Genomic DNA, 17725 nt, shown 5'->3' on the forward strand with positions numbered 1-17725 from the left:
TTTACAAAGGAATTAGAAGCAGATGGTTCCCTCAACTTTCTAGATTTGACTATTAAAATTAAAAACAATAGGTTTGATTTTTCCATTTTCAGGAAGAAGTGTTATACAGACGAAGTCATTCACCATAATTCTAGGCACTACTGCTCTAAAAAATTATCGGCCTTCCACGCCATGTTACACAGAGCATGTTCTATTCACATGTCTAAGGAGAACACTCTTAAAGAACTCAGCATCATGAAACAGATTGCGGTGAACAACGCCATCTCCGTAATCCATGTGCTGAAGTATTTCTAATTGCTCCAGCGCATTGGGGCGGTGACCTTTCTTCTCTATGTGCAGGATTTCCGGGATGAAATCGCTGCTGTGGCCACAATCTCTCAGGCGTTTGGCGAAGAATGACGATTGGAGATGTTGTTTCTAAAGCATGCTCATTGCTCCTTTACTCTCGTCTCAGATCTCCTTCCCGCCTGGCCTATGTATAGTATATCTATGGTTGCAGTCTTTGCCAAGCAGTTGGTACACCCCACTCTTGTGTGGGGGGTTCAACTTGGTCCTTCGTGCGACATAATAATAATAATTGGGCCCGTTCGAGCAGGATCGGGTAATTTATTGTTTCAATTTCACTATTTTTGGGGTGCCTTATGTTTAAACCCCAAATACAATTTCGTTAATTTTACAAAATACAAAATATGAGTTACATGCCATTCACTTCCGTTACTCTCCCCGTTCTTACTTGATCTTTTGTTGATAAATCTTTCCAATACTTTCCTAATCGGTCTCTCGTGTAGATATTCCCCAATTTGTTGGACGTTATGCAAATACCCAGGTATAGCCTCCAGTTCGCGTCTTCTTAAAAGAAAAACCTATTGAAATGTCCTCACTTTAGTATTTACGCCATTCATTTTTCAGTACGAGTACGATTACGCTGGGCTAGATGTTTGAATAATACTCCATAAATCTTGTCTGGGGAACCATGAACAATCATTAACCATCCCACATTACATGATTCAATTTTAAATTATTCGAAATATCATTAAACAAACTCAACGCTGCACATAGTTTAAAATGCATAAGAAAACATAATAAAAAATGCGTGTATCTGCAGCCGCATAGATGAATCATGGATTAGATTAAAATGTAACAAGCACTTCCTCCACCCAGTTCCAACGTTGAAGTGTCTCACTTCACACCAACAAATGTGTTTGAGCAACAAGGGGAAGGAGACCAAACAAGTGGAAGGAGGCAGCATAAATAGAGTCGCGCTAGCCTCCGGAGAGGGAGGGGGTCCCATGACGACCGTCTCCCGCTTCGCTGTCCCCCTTCCCGTGGGCGGGAGGGGATGGTGGCCAGTAATGGGGCACCACACGTGAAAAGGAAACTCCACCCTCCGTAACCATTCCTCCACCGTGCCGCCGAGTCCCCATCGCCCCAGCCCTCCCTCATCCTTTCCTATGCGCTCAGTTGGCCGGGGCCCGTGTAGCCGTGGGGACCCCGAGCGGTGGCAGTGGCCCTGGCCCCTCTCTCCCAATCGACTGGAAGGAGGCGGCGGCTTCCTTCATCGGAGTAATAATTAACTCAATTGTCCGTATTTTTTTCCAAATATAATAGAAACATTCCTTCCCTACGAAGCTTCAAATTGGTACATACTTAATTGTTGTGTATCAACGGCAGAATTTTTGAGCAAGTTTTAATAAATACCTAGGCCATAAAATATAGCTTTCCCCAATGACACTGGTTATTTCACTGAAATTGTTCCATCGATCGAAAGAGAGTCCAGATGTTATTCCCACATGATACCTTCACCTCAAATGGGCTCTTGAATACGAGGAGGAATCGGAACTTTTTAACTATTACTACAGATAATCGAGATAGAGGCTTAATTTTTATGTTATTCTCAAGTCATTTCTAAAGAGCCAACATTCAGGGTCTTACGTATCTCTACCTTTCGAAGGTCAACATTGGAGAAGTCATCAGGTTGCATTAAAAACCATCATTCCTCCTCTACAATGGCGTCATTTGTATAAAAAGAGACGTTTCAGGTGATAAGGTGGAATATCAAGACTGATTAAAAATTTGCAATTTTCTACAAAATAAGATTTATTAATGCGACCGGTTTCAATGCAACTACATCACCACCAGGCAACAGTCATCCCTCAAGAGTCCAGTATATATGTATACAAAATAGCAAGCAAGGGAGGGTAGTGGTGGGAAGAGGGAGGAAAGGTGGAAGGCAGCATGGGTGACTACGCACGTGAAAAGGGGGAAGGGAAGGGGGTGGGGAAGACATAGTAAACAGGTGCAAAATTCTTCAAGGTCCGGAGAGAACGTCCTAGCTGGTTGGAGGGGGATTTCCTGTTGCCGAAATCCAAAGGGGTGTGTCCCAAAGTGCTGTTCCATAGTGGTCTGTGGAAAAAGAGGGTGAGGTCGGGGCTCCCCCCCCTGGTCAGTTACTGGGCACATGGTCTTAATACCCAAAGAAGCACAGGGCAAAAAGGGGTGAAAACCGGTGATTAGGGATCACAAGGGATATACGGGTAATTAAGGATCACTAGGGATATTAGGGTAATTAGGGATCACTAGGGATCACTAGGGATATTAGGGTAATTAGGGATCACTAGGGATCATTAGGGATATCATGGTTCCAGGAGGCATGCCCTAGCAAGGGTTAGCGGAAGGGTGGAGGATGGATTTTCCTCACTTTCAAATTGCCGATGAGGTGGGGGGGAGGGAAGCCTTCCCTGCGAAATCATACGACGCCAGGACTTGGCACTCATCAATGAAGTCCAATTTTCACCAAGACCCTCCCCTCCACTCCATCTCCTTCCCAAAACGAACATGAGGTAAATGATCCCTTGTCCCTCCCTACTCTCAGGAATTCCCCTCCCCTGTGCGAACGGAAACCATGCTTTCCCAACCAAGGTGGGAAGCCCTGACTCCCCACCCTCTTTCTTCATGGAGAAATACACACCACACAAGAGAAAAGGTCAGTGGGTTAGAATTCATACAACATCATACAGGAAAGGAACAGTGCGTTTCGTGGCACGCATAACCAGAAGAAAGAGATGAGCCACATTGGCCAAATACACATTCAAACACAAAATCCCGCCAAACGCGAATAAATACTCACTTATATAGATTTATAGATATTTCTTCTTTGGTGGGTGAAACAGCCCCCTGACGCCATCTCTTGGCTAAAGAATCGGGGCGCTTGGCGACATATTAGACCCACGGATCTCAGGGTAAATTACGTTTCCTCGATAGCTGCCTCGATAGCAGGACGTGCCTGTGTTCACCGAGTGTCTAAAATTCGCCGGCGTCCGAGGCTTCGGCCGCCGGGGTTTGGAGAGCGGCACTGCCGGAGTCTCTCGGAAATCGAGGTTCCGATCGTGTTTTGTTTCAAGCGGCGGTTGACCGCCTAGTTCATCAAGAAGCGTGCTGTTTGACTCTCGACTTCTTCCGCCGGGAAGGCCGTACTTTTGTTTTGTTTACTGGATCAAGACTGACCTTGACTCCTGGTGTAGAGCTTAGGCTCCTTTTTATTTGCTACCGCCGGGTGCGTGTGGCGGGGAGGGAGCGTTCGTGAGTGTTTTTTTTTTCTTTCTTTCCTTCTTGGAGTGCTTTCAGTGCGCTCTTCTTCTTTTCTTGGCGCTGGCGTGCTCCATTTGATTTCTTTCAAAATGGTCGTACGTCGCGTAAACACGCTCGCCTTGCAAGTTGATGAGAAGGCGAAACCCACTACTCCGTTGGAGGTCCACCTCTTTACACTAGAGTCGCTGGGCCTCACACCCGAAGAGATTGTGGCGATCCAATTTGGATATAACCGCCATTTGGTATTCCTGAAGTTGGCAACTGAAGCTACTATGAAGAGGATTCTGGATAATATCCCACGAAAACTACCGTTTCCATCCAAAATTGATCCGAGGACGACGATTACCATTGACGAGACCTCCGGTAGCCCTTGTAATGTCAGGGTTCTATGTCTCCCCGTGGAAACCCCATTGGAAGATATAACAGGCGAGCTTCAACGTTTTGGAAAAATCCATCGCTCGTGGGAGAACAGGTGGGAGGGCGACAAATTGGCACGCGTGTTGACAGGTACGAGAGTGGTGCGGATGACGGTCGAAAGAAATATCCCCTCGTACCTCCACATCGGCGGCAACCGGGCCATCATCATCTACGAGGGTCAGCGCCGCACCTGCGCCCGTTGCAACCAAGAAGGCCACGAGCGCAAGACCTGCCCTCGGAACCAGGGAGGGAAGAGCTATGCGGAAGCAATGTTTTTGGTCTCCAATCCGAACACCGCCGAAGAGATAGATGAGCCCGAGATGGCTGTGGAGGAGAGGGCGCGGTCCCTGATACTTATCGAGGGTGCGCCCCCAGCTGTCCCCGCCGAACCCCCGCATCCCCCTCCACTTGGAGGGAAATTTCAGAGGGAGCGAAAGTCGTCAACGGAAGAAAGGGATCCGAAGAAGAAGAGGACGGACGACATTGCACTGCTGATTTCGAGCATTGATAAAGCTGCGGTCCCTACCAGCTCGGATACACACTCACGACCACCAGCCCCTATCTCCGTGACCCCGTCAAAAGAGGACAGATCATCCTGCGTCCTTCCTTTCTCTGGCCACGCCAACGATGCGTTCTTCCCGCAATCCTTGCTTCACGGGCTTCCAACTCCCCGAGAATCACGGGTGACAGCGGGGGAGGATGTATCCGATTACGACTGTCCCCCTTCCTCAACGGCGGGCCCCTCGATTACGGTGTCACGGAAAATCAAGAAAGTATCACCGGCCGCGGAAGTTGACACATGTACGAGCAAAACCTTGTCGACGTCAACAATCCCAGACATTCCATCGTCATTCTCCTTTGAGGACAGCCAAGGTGTCGACGATCTTCCCAGGGCTCCTCTAGAGGCGGACCAATTCGACCGATCTCCTCTAATTTCTCCCGATGGGGCCCCTTCGGCAGAAGACCACCAGTCCGCCACCCCGCCCCCCCCTGAGGCCACCTCCTGGGCTGGGACGGCCCACAGCTCTGCTCGCTCGAACAGGGCCCCCCGTGGAATGCCGCCGAGTAACCCGCTCTTCGTAGAGACCACGGCTGGGTCTTCCTCTTCGGACGAGGTCGGAAGGGAGGTATGCGGTGACAACTCGAGACCTCGATCGTCGACCCGTCGGACGAAGCGTCCCGGGAAGCGGCGAAGCACTCGTCGCCCGGGTTCGAGCCGCGACCGAAGCGACGTAAGCCATGACCAGGACTCTGGTAAGTGATGTCCGGTGCCCATAGCTGTCCTCTCATTCCACCAATGAATATTATTTCGCTTAATATTGCTGGCGTTTATAGCGCTTTAAAAATTGCAGTCCTCCAACGTTTTTTCCGCGACCTTAGGGCTGATGTAATCCTCCTCCAAGAGGTAAAGGAGGACATAGTCTGGGATGCGAACATCTTTCAGGCTATCGGCAATTTCGCCGAAAGTCATTCTGGCACCACCACCCTAGTCCGAAATGGCATTCCGTTCTCTCATGTTCGCCGCCACCCCTCGGGCCGAATAACGTCCGTTATCGTGAATGGTATCCATATCACAAACCTTTACGCTCCCTCCGGTGAGCGCGCGAGGGCAGAGCGCGAAACATATTTCAATGAACTTCTCCTCCCCTACCTGTATTCCTTCTCGGGGAAGGCCATATTGGGCGGAGATTTTAACACTATCTACCGCCGAGAGGATAGTGCCTCGAACAGGGATAACGTGACATACTACCCAAGCCGGGCGCTCTCACTGATGCTCGACTCCATTGGAGCGATTGACGCAGTGCGTTCTTATTGCGCCGGTCCCGCCCCCTTCACGCGATCAGGGCCTAACTCTCGGACGCGGATTGACTACCTCTTCGTCTCGACATCCCTAAAGAATGATGTCCAGACAGTGGACACCCTCCCGGTGTCCTTCTCTGATCACTGCGCAGTGATCATGAGAGTTACGTGCCCGGACACAACCCCGGGCGCGCACGTCCACCGCTGCGGCTCCGTGTGGCGCATGGACCTCCGCGTGTTGGAGGACGCGACTCGTCGTGATTCTATCCGCACCCGGGTGTGTGCACTGATCGCGGCACTCCGTCCCGGTGCAAACCTCGCTCTATGGTGGGACGAGGTTTTCAAACCCCGCATTGTCACCCACATCAAAAGGCAAACTTTCGAGTGGCGTAGGGAAAAGAACTACACCATCTCCTTCTACCGCCGAGCGCTGGAAGAGCTCCTGCGTAAGGATGTGGCGCCGGAGGGTTTCCACGCCCAAGTGTCGTCCCTAAAAAAAATTATCCTTGGCCACGAGCTCCAAAAATACGCTCCCCAACAGTGGCAAAAAGAACTGGACACGGATAAAGGGGGCCCCCTAACGCTATCTGAGCTTCGGCGCTGGATGAAATCCAACTCTGGCTCCGATATAGACAGAATCCCTGTCAGAGAATCTGCCGCCGGTGACACCAACCTCCTTAAGGAAGCGGGCCGGCACTTTCAAAACACCTTTAACAGGTATCCTCCATGGAAGGAGGGAGACGCACCCCCTCTCCCCCCTCTCCCTACGCTTCCCACAGATCAAAAAGACGATTTTTGTCGAGACATAAGTTCAGACGAACTGGACTGCGTCTCCTCCATGTTCCCGAAGGGCAAAGCACCCGGCTTGGACGGCCTACCCTTTGAATTTTATCTAGCGTACTGGGATGTTTTAAAACCTATTTTAACCCACCTTTTTAACTGCATTTTAGCTAGCGGCTCTCTGACTGCAAGTCAGAGGACCGCCGTGATAACGCTTATACCAAAGAAGACGCGGCCAAAGTCGTTCAACGACTTCAGGCCAATCGCCCTTTTAAACGCAGACTATAAAATATTGGCGCACGTCCTACGATGTAGAATGACGGCTGCTGCCGACGTCGTCCTCTCTCCATCCCAGTACGCCGTGTCGAAAACGCGAAACATTTTCGATGCAGCACTTTTAATTCGCGACATCATTTTTTCCGCCCCCTTGTATGGCGATCGTTTTTTATCACTGGTGGCTATCGATCTTGAGAAAGCATTTGACCTGGTCCGGATCGAATGGATTCTCACCGTGCTCAAGAAGATGGCCTTCCCCGAGTACTTCATTCGTGCCGTATCAACGATGTATAACGGAACATACTCTATAATTAGGATAAACAATGCCACATCGCCGCCCATCCCCGTCAGTAATTCCGTTCGGCAGGGCTGCCCACTGTCAATGCTGCTGTTCGCCCTTGCCTTAGACCCCATACTCAGACGACTACAGAGCAGTGGAATCGGGGTACGTCGTCACGGCGCCGTCTGCCTGGGCGTCGCATACGCTGACGACATAACGCTCTTCGTAGACGACCCGTCCCACATGGCCCTAGCCCACGACATATTAACGTCATATGAGCAGGGTGGTATCTTCCTCAATAACCGGAAATCCGGGTTTTTGCTGCTGAAGGGCGACCGGCCCTCGACCTCCATCGGTTGGTCAGAAGCGCCCTCGCTCAAAATCTTGGGGTTCTGGTGGGAGAGGGAGTTGGCTCCCACGATTGAGCGAAACTGGGGAATTATTGACCATCATGTAAAATGGAGTGTTGGAAAGCTTTCACTCCCTTCCCTCCCGATCGTGACCCGCGTCCGCCTCCTCAACCAGATTGTCTTCCCAAGGATATGGTATGTGGCCCATCTATGGCCCTTACCCACTAAATACAACGCATACTTTATTAGAGTGTCCAACCAAATGATCTGGAATGGCTGCGTAAAGAAAGTGTCCCGAAACCAGCTCTATGGCCCGTTTGAGCACGGTGGTCTCAATTTAACCGATACATCTCTAAAGGCGAAGGTGGTCTATGCGAAGCTTAGCCTGCGCATCCTCGGCGGTGACGACGCGTGGCGCAAGGCACTCCTCAAGGACGCGTGGCAGGAACTCGCGCGCGACGTATGCCACCGGAGGGCATTTGATGAAACGAAAAAAGTCGCTTCTCTCCTGCGAGATGGAGAAGCAATTCGAGTGAAGACCCTGTATGTCAGAGCGCTTACCGAGCAGCAACAAAATATATCGAAAAGAACGATTTCTTGGAAAAACTGGGCGACCAGCAGGGCGAACGATGAGGCACGTAGTGGAATGTTTAACCTAATCGCGAACACAGTCATGACGAGGGAAGTGAGGCACCACCTTCGGCTAGCCGATTCGCCCCTTTGTCCGTCATGCGGTCGAATAGACAACGTCGCGCATCTCATCCTTGGATGCAACGATAAAATCAGAGAATGGGAAGCTCTAAAAAAGATCTATAAAACCTGGGACGTGTTCGGTGGTGGTGCCATTACCGACATGAATCTGATCACCTTGAACTTTCGGCTCTTTCCGAGCTTTAAATCCTTCATAATGACCACCCTAATCGTGGAATTCACACAGATGAGAACCGCGAATAAACATTCCGCTAAAGGCATGCAAGCATTGGTGGAACGGATGTGGCTGCCCCCGGTACCGGACACACTTCGTCCGTGGTTAAAAAGTTGTTTTTCTGAATAACTGTGCTTCAAAGCTATCAATAATCCCAACCAAATCTAATGTTCCGTTGCTAATCCAAATATTTCCTTCTATATTTTGTGAACCCTGCCTTTATTATTCCTTCAACAGTATTGTTCATGGTCACAATTGTTTCATGTAATGTATATGAATTTATGTCTATGTAAGTGTGTAACCATAGTAAGAAAAAAAAATACTCTGTAACCATAATCTGTAACCTGACAATGTGTACAATGTAAATACTAGCAGTGTAACATACTAGACCGAATAAAACTAAATTGAACCATAGCTCAAGTGGTTAAGAGCATCCGCCCGGCAAGTGGAAAGATCCAGTGTTCGACTCCCGGTCAAGGAAATATTTTTACTCTTGTGATCCGTTCGATTCCGCCTTCCCCACCTCTATTGTGCTCATCCTTTATGTGTGTTCCTATCCCTTTTCCTTATATCTGTTTCTATATAAATGAATATATATATATGTATATATATTAAACATAAACACAGTAATAAACCCAAAGGTCTGCGGGAGACGCCGCAACAGTAACTTTTAACGGAGTCATCCGCTAATAAGAGACTAAAGCACTCGACCGGATATTGAGGGATCTGGGTTTGAATCCCAGTCAAGGCGAATGGTTTTTACACTGAAATTGTTGCATTGAAATGCGCATTAGCGGATGACTCCGTTAAAAGTTACTGTTGCGGCATCTCCCGCAGTTTCTTTGGAATTTGTCAAGGTATAAACACCATAAGTGTTTAAAAGTTGGCTTTAACCTCGTGGACTGTGGCGCATCGCGCACGAATACGAATGCCTGTGACATTGTATGTATGGCATTTCGTCACAACATCTAGTTCCTTTAAAAGCCCCAAAATTTCTGAGTTTAACAGGACGCCTCGGTAGCTTAAGTGGCTAAAGCCCTCAGCCGGATGTTGAGGGATCTGGGTTCGAATCCCAGTCAAGGCGAATGATTTATACACTCTGAAATCGTTGCATTGAAGCTTTGTTTTATTTATTTTGATTCTCATCCCGTATCTATCGCACTAAATGTCCAATTCACTCAGCAATGCTTTCAACTCCTTGGCTGACTGACAAATTAGAGCTCGGTCATCAGCGAACCTAACTGATTTTATGAATTCTCCTTCTACTTTCATTCCTTCCTCCAGTTCTTCCCAGGCCTCTTTCATCATTTTCTCGATATATACGTGTTGAACATCAATGGTGATAATGGACAACCCTGCCTTACACCTCTTCCTAACACTGCCCAACCGGACTCCCCGTTCCCCAATCGCACCTGAGCAGTCTGGGAGACAGTATAGGTTGAGGATTAGCCTCCTGTTCCTCCAATCTATTCCTATTTTCTGCCTTAATTTTCATTAGTTTTTCCCGATTCACTCTATCAAACGCCTTTTCGAAATATACACAAAAAAGCAAATATGTCCTGATTGTATTCTATATTCCTCTCGATTAGTGACCTCATTCCTGCAATGACATCACGCATGCCTCTGCCCTTCCTCAACCCAAACTGATCATCCCCTAAGTAATCATTTGCCCTACTCTCTATCCTTTTGTTGATGATCCTGAGAACCACGGCTGCATGGGAAATCAAACTTATTGTTCTGTAATCCTCATATCATGAGGCCTTTACCTTTTTCAGAATATGTACTAACACTGATCTCACAATGTCTTCCAGCCAAGTTCCTTCCTCGTAGATGCTATGATTCTGTCCATAAACTTGCCGACTCTTCCTCCCAAAATTTTCTTAAATTTCATATTTCTGCTAGAATGAAGTCTACCTCCTTGGCCTTATTTGATTCCATCTCCATTAATGCCCTTTCTACTTCATCTCCGATTATACCTGAACCTAAGCTATCTTCCTCTATATCACATTCCTTTTCTATGTCTAAGCTTGTCGGCCAATTTTTTTTACCACACAGTTCTTCTATATATTCTTTCTATCTCTCCTGGATATTTCCCATGTCACATATTATTTTACCTTTCAACTATTATTTTACCCAACTTATCTAAAAACATTGATTTTCCGTTCTTACTTCCCGATAGTGTTTCAACCTTCTTATATAGTGCACCGATTTCACCCTTCCTCTGCAAACTTTCCATATCCTCACACTGCGTCTTCCACCATGCTTCTCTGGCTTTTTTTGTTACCTATCTCAATTTATTATTTAACCCTTTGTACTTCCTTCTACCTAACTCTGTATTTGCATTATTCCATTTACTTCTCTCATCTATCTTTCAAATCATCTCTTCCCTGATCCTTGGTTTCCTTGTCCTTTTCCTATTAATAGTTTTTATAGTTTCTTTTGTGAATTTCGTTGTCTTTTTGATACATTGTATTCTCATTATTTCTCGATATTACTTGGCTCCTCACCATTGCTCATGAATTTCTTTACGGCCTCCTGATACTCCTTCCTTGTCAATCCAGTTAATGCTTTAAAATTCCATTTCCTAACCCACTGTCTTTCTGAATCGGATGCTACACATCAAGAGGACTAAATTGTATTCTGAGTCTACATCCGTTACCATGAAACTGTAAATTGATCACGCTTTTCCTAAATATGCACTTAGCCATAATATAATCTAACTGCTACCTTTCTGAGTCACCTGGCATTTTCCATGTATACCGGCACCTTTTGTGGTGTCTAACCCAAGTGTTGGTGACGAGTAACCCCTGTCTCCTGCAGAACTCAACTACTTTCTCCCCGCAGTCATTCCTCGTGCCTAAACCATAGTCCCCCACCTCATCACCATCTTTTCCTTCGCTTACCATTGCATTCCAATCCCCCATCACTATCAAATGTACCTGAATAATAACCAAGTTCGTCGGTTCTGCTTTTATCTCTACTAGTAATATTCTATCCGTTGCCAGTTCTATGTTGACTACGCTTCTTCCTACATCTTTATTTAATACTATGGCACCCTCTAGTTGGCCCTCATCCCTGCCGCTGTATATTATTCTATAATTATCTCTCCAGTAATCCCCATCATTCTTCCATCTCACCTCGCATAGACCTAAAATATCTATATTTTCCCTTTCAATCTCTCACTTAACATTCTCCAATTTCCCTGTCCTCATCATTGTCCTAACATTCCTCGTTCCTATTCTAACTAATGTGGTCTTCTTCTCCTGCATCTTGTCCTGCTGCTGCTGGTTTTCCCTAGCAAGGGTTTCGTGGGATGACGACCACGGAAGCCTTGCCTCCCCTGCTGCCGGGCACAACACACGGCCGATTGGGCCGAGCCCCGTAGTTGCCAGGACTCAAAATCTCTGTTTTGTCCATCATTTACATCATGGGAATGATAATTGAGATGGTTTCCTCAATAGTGTTGCCTTCCTCAATAGTGTTTTTAACGTGACACCATCACTTATTGGCGGCCCCTCTGGGGTCAGACGCCTTTGCAGCCGCCTCACTGAGGAACAGATGCTGCATGGACTACCTTTGGTCTGGTTCCTAACCTTCGACCTATCTGACATGGGTGACCCTACCAGGAGCAATTATTATTACTCCCGCCAGCACAGCTCTAGGGGTCATCGGAACGCACAAGCCCTTCCACCACGTCAAGGTCCATGGGAGTATCCTTTAGGAACATGCATGGAAATTGAAAAGAACTTCCACAGCTGACTTTTGTAAAGAGGAAAATTTCCAAACATGGAACAGTTTTCAATAAGAAAGACCAACTGGTGTTCCTTGAACAAAGAGAAATGGGAGATACATTGATGTTCATCGCATGCCACAACGCTGCCATCACAAATGTGATGAACCAACACAGGGAGGTCTAAAAATTAAAAGGAAACATGTACTTGCCTATAACATTTAGCCCAAATGACTTTTTACTAAACATTCAAAAGAAAGCCATTGAAGTTATGGAAAACATTATTTCTTTATCTCTTTTCTATAGGCATCACTAATTCTTATATTCTCTACAAAAAGATCAGAATTGAATGTGATAACAAATATGAAGACTAGAATGGCTAAATGGCCCAATTTGAGCGTGAAAAGTTTGCACAGATTTGGAAAAGTAAATATGGGTAAACCTACAGAGAGGAAAAATACTTGGCACTGTCAAAACCAAAGCCACAGTTATCAACCCAAAACTTGGTTGAGTAGGTGAGGATGGAGCTCACCCAGTACTAAGCCCAAAGGCATATTCAAAAATCTGGATGGTGGGAGGGGTGTGTCCCTTTCCCTGTGCCGTCTCTGTTTTCCCAGGATGGCACCCAGAAAATCACAATGCTTGGGTAGCTGAGGGTGCCCAGAGGCATCACCCATATTGATACCCCTACTCTACCAAACGGATAACCACATCCCCTGGTTTTTGATAAATTGTCTCAATAAGTAATACGCAAAAACAAATTATGCATAAAATTAATTATGCAATGTACTTAAATGCAATAGGGTAGGGACTCTTCATTTGCTTACATTTTGCTCATTTATAAAGCTTTCAAGTACATTAGCAATGTATGAATAATATTTTGATCCAAAAATAGAAAAAATAGCGAGACGGAGAACAAGAGCAAGATGAATAGAAAAGCAATATAGAAGTGCTGAGAAGAATTAAAGAGGCAAGAAATTTAGTGGAAGAGATGGAGAAAAAGAAACTTGCATTTGTTGGATATGCTCTGCACCGTAACAACTCCCAGGAAAATATAATGGAGGGAAAAGACCCAGGGAAAAAAGAAGAGGAAGGCCACGGACTGGATGACATCTACATCTACATCAATACCCTGTAAGCCACCAAAAAGGTGTGTGGCAGGGGGTGCAGCACCAGGAGGAAAGGGTAAGGGATGAGGGGATTAGGGTTTTTCAAATGGATGCGGATAGGTAAGGGGAACCTGCAAAAAAAAATATATATAAAAAATATAAATATTAGCGTATAACCCTGCGCAGTCGCTACCTTGTAGGTTAATACTTATTATGTCGAGCCGGATCCCGGGCGATTTCGATTAAAAGAATTCTGGTCTCTTATTGTTCTCGGAAAAAATGACCATTTAAATCTGTCTGTCCTGCAGTCAATCTCTCTAATCTTACATTCGTGATCCCTCCGCCCGTAATACGTTGGGGTTCGTATTATGTTCTTGATGTCATCGGAAAAGGACCCATTTTTAAATGTTTTTAATAAGTTTAATCTATATTGTAAACGCCGCTGTGTAAGGGAATCCCAGCCTAAATTTTCTAGCAAAGTAGTTACGCTACTGCGTTGGTCATAGCAATTTTTGACAAATCTAGCCCCACTCCACTGAACTCGATCCAATTCCGAAATTAAATTTATCTCTTGCGGATCCCATATACTGGCAGCATACTCTAGGTGGGGCCTGACTAGGGCAAGAAAACATCGTTCCTTCACTTTTTCGTCACATTTACCCAGCACTCTTTTTACAAATCCCAATTTTTTATTAGCGCGACCGCATATTTCCCGTATGTGCTTTCCCCAAGACAGATCGTGAGTAATTGTTACACCCAAGTATTTAAAGGAATCTACCCTTGCGATTTCTGTTTGCTTCACTTTGTAACTAAATGGTGGGGTGTTACTCTTTTCCCAAAAATGTATTACTACGCATTTCTTTAAATTTAATTCCAATTGCCATCTATCGCACCAAGTCTGGATTGCATTTAGGTCGTTAGCTAACGTGACTCTGTCATCGCGACTTCGAATGTCCCCATAAATCACCGCATCGTCAGCAAAAAGACGGAGCCTGCTATTAACCACGGTGCTGAGGTCATTTATGTAAATAAGAAACAAGAGGGGGCCTATGACACTTCCCTGTGGTACACCCGACGTGACCTTAACAGTATCGGATGATACACTGTCCAGAACGACTATTTGAACACGATTTTTTTAAAATTGTCTTATCCAGCATATAACACTCCCGTGTATTCCATAACTTTCCAACTTAGCGAGTAACTTGCAATGAGGGACTTTATCAAAAGCTTTTTTAAAATCTAGAAATATTGCATCAACTGGAATATTACTTTCACCGGAATGCATTATATCATGAACAAATAGTGCGAGTTGAGTTTCGCAGGATCTACCTTTACGGAACCCGTGTTGGTTATTTATCAATAAATCTTGGCTATCGAGGTACCTCATTATGGAACTAACAATGATGTGTTCAAAAATCTTACAGGAGATGGAGGTGAGCGATATTGGCCTATAATTACTGGGGTCCTCCCGGTCTCCATTTTTAAATATGGGCGTCACAGAAGCTATCTTCCAGCCACTTGGCACGCTTTCTTCTGCTAATGATTTCTTAAATATTATATTAAGATAAGGAGCAATTTCAGACGATAGTTCTTTATACTAGTGAGCCGGTATCTCATCAGGTCCCGGAGATTTGTTGGGGTCCATATTTTTAAGGAGTAACTCTATTCCGCGGGTGGAAAAGTCCATTGCATGCATTGGTTGTAGAAATGCTTTCGGGAAGTTCTCTGGTGTATTCGGGGAGCATTTGTTGAAAACACTGTGGAAGAATGAGTTTAATATGTTGGCTTTGTCTAAACTACTTGTTACTTTATCTCCTTTTTCGTTGATCAATGAGTTTACGGTGGACTTTTTTCCCTGCACATCCCTGACGTAGGACCAAAACATCTTTGGGTTATCGTTTAAATGTTCACCTAATTTTTTCCTTTTGAATTCCGCTAGCGCCTTCCGGAATGCCTTCTTGGCAGTGGACCTAGATGCTTTGTAATTCTGTATGGTTTCGTTGATTTTATCAGGGGAGGAATCTTTAACCGCGTTTTTCATTCTGGCATGGCACGCCCTTTGCTGTCTTAGTGATTTCCGAACTTCAGAGTTGTACCAACGGGGTTCCTTATTCTCTCTTATATATTTACTTGGTATGAATCTCTGTATTGCTGAACGTGTTATCGCCAGAACGTGTGACATACAGTGAGAGTTGCAACATAAATAGAGAAAGAGATATGTCCATAACCGCACGGCTCTGCCTTTAGAAGATGATGAATTGAAAGATTATTAATAAATATTTTTAGGCAGAAACCATAAAGTTCACTTCATACACTTACTTAATAGTCAAGACTGAAAAACCATAAGAAATGCCAGTCTGTGCAGACAAATAAAATGATAGTGGAATTGGCAGAGTCTTCATTCTGTTTAACAATTGATTACATTCTTGCACTTAACCACACTCCACGGCCATCAATGCAATACCAAAAAAAATATCACAGGGCCTACCGCAATTCTTTAACCACTTCAAAGTTCAAGAAATAACACTAACTGTAAGAACTAATGACATAAGTCCAAAAACATTTCTCCCTTTGTTAGAGTGGCATATGCTAAGAGTGACCAGCCCAACCCCAATGACTCATTTGACTTCCAAGAGACCTCACTCTGCCACAGGACCACCTGGACTTTGGGATGAATGCAGTCGCTTCCAGATCTTGCCACATGGATACTCATAGTCCACCACTGACTGCTGCTTGAGGCGTGTACTATAGCCAGGCTCCTGCCATGCCAAGGAAAACAAAAGCAGGTTTTTAGGGCAAATGTCTACGAATGGAAGGTATATACATTTAAAATAAGGAGGCAACACCCAATGCTGCCACCTGCTTCCACTTCTACACTCCCATCCTTTCAGCAGAGTCATCACAGTACAAGCAGAGCAGATGTAACAGTGTGGCTCAGGCGCACTGGCATTGCCTGTGCCCTCTCAGCCCACATCAATGCCACTGGGGACATGCACGGCAAGGAAGGAAAGAGGGGGACCACGCGAGGGTGGCGGCATCTTGAAGGATGCCCCAGGAAAGGTTTCCTGGCAGGAGTTTGGATATAGGATTCAAGGAATGTCCTCGTGCAGTATTTAGGTAACATAAAATATTTCTTACACTTATCACTGATATTTCTTTTCACTGAAGTCATGGCCAAGTTCAACTGAAGACTGTTGTGTCACTGGTATATCAAAAATTGATATTTGTATTTAAAATACAAGGTCTGTACAAAAAGATGACACTGGCCTTTCCAAGAGCAAACTGCTTGATGGCTCACAGTCAGTGAGGTAATGCCTCATAGCGGCATTAATGAGAAGTTAAACGCCACCTTGCCTGTGGCCCTCTCTCGACTTGTCTCCCCTAAAGCTTGCACACGCATGCTGTACTGCGCAGTCTTGTGTCAATGAGAATGAAGGTGTTAGAGAACCAGTGCATGTGCATTTAATTTTGTTTTCACATTGAGAAAAGTGCAACTGAGACTTACACAATGTTTCAAGAGGCATTTGGCAATGAATCTATGAGTCGAGCACAGTGTTTTCGTAGGTACAACTGCTTCCAATCTGGACAAATGTTGACTGATGAAAACCAGGAAGTGAAAACCACTGACATCAACAAAAAATGCCCACGTCAACAGTGGGAATGATGTAGTGCATGCAAGCCATTGGTTAACTGTCGAGGAAAATGCCAAGGGAGTTGACATTGGTGTTGGATCGTGTTTGAGCATTTTGACAGAAATTGAGGGCATGCGGCACACACCGCCCAAATTTGAGCCGCGAGTGATAACAGATGAACAGAGGCAAAAAACATCTAGACATACAGGAACTGCTTGATCATTAAAGCAATGACCGAAACATCTTAAAACCAATTGCCACAGATGACGAAACCTGAGTTTATGCATATGATATAGAAACCAAAGCCCAGTCTCCACAGCGAAAGGGACCATCTTCCCAAAAATCCAAAACAGTTTGGATGCTGCCATTGAACATGAAGGTAAGGTTGATCATTTTCTTTAATTGAGAAGGGATTATTGCCAGGGAAAACTGCTTTGTCTATGGAATTTCCAGAAGTTTTAAGATCTTCTCTGTACTCAATCATCATGGAATATTTAGGCTACTAAAAAATTTGTGCTCGCTAGGTCTCAAAAATGTTGACAGGCAACCACAAAATTCATCAAATGGCTTCAGGTTTGATGTTCGTTATGCCGCTGAAAGAGAAGACTTTTCGAAATCAATTGCGACCAAAGATGAGACGTGGATTCAATACAACATGCCCAAAACTAAGTGACAATCACAACAATGAATGCACACAAATTCACCAAACAAACCTTCAACAATCGAAAGGTTATGGTTGAGTTCGTGCAGCTGGGGTTGATGATTAATGCAGCATTTTACTGCAAAACATTACGCTTGTGAAAGCCATTCAAAACAAAAGAAGAGGCATTCTGACTTC

General features: G+C 45.4%; 1 protein-coding gene across 4 annotated transcripts in view; it reads right to left on the reverse strand.

The window, feature by feature from the left end:
- Positions 1-15638: 15638 nt before the first annotated feature.
- LOC139688530 (mitochondrial enolase superfamily member 1-like) overlaps positions 15639-17725 on the reverse strand; it is a 55124-nt gene continuing 53037 nt past the window's right edge. For 2 of the 4 annotated variants that reach the window (XM_071586053.1, XM_071586056.1), the window contains one exon: positions 15639-16014. In XM_071586053.1, the coding sequence (XP_071442154.1) occupies positions 15795-16014 (220 nt within the window). In that variant the 3' untranslated portion in view covers positions 15639-15794. The remainder of the gene's footprint in view (positions 16015-17725) is intronic. The other 2 variants (XM_071586054.1, XM_071586055.1) reach the window with 2 other exon arrangements.

Source organism: Hetaerina americana, unplaced genomic scaffold, assembly GCF_022747635.1.
Source record: "Hetaerina americana unplaced genomic scaffold, ioHetAmer1.1.p SCAF_20, whole genome shotgun sequence".
NCBI lineage: Eukaryota > Metazoa > Arthropoda > Insecta > Odonata > Calopterygidae > Hetaerina > Hetaerina americana.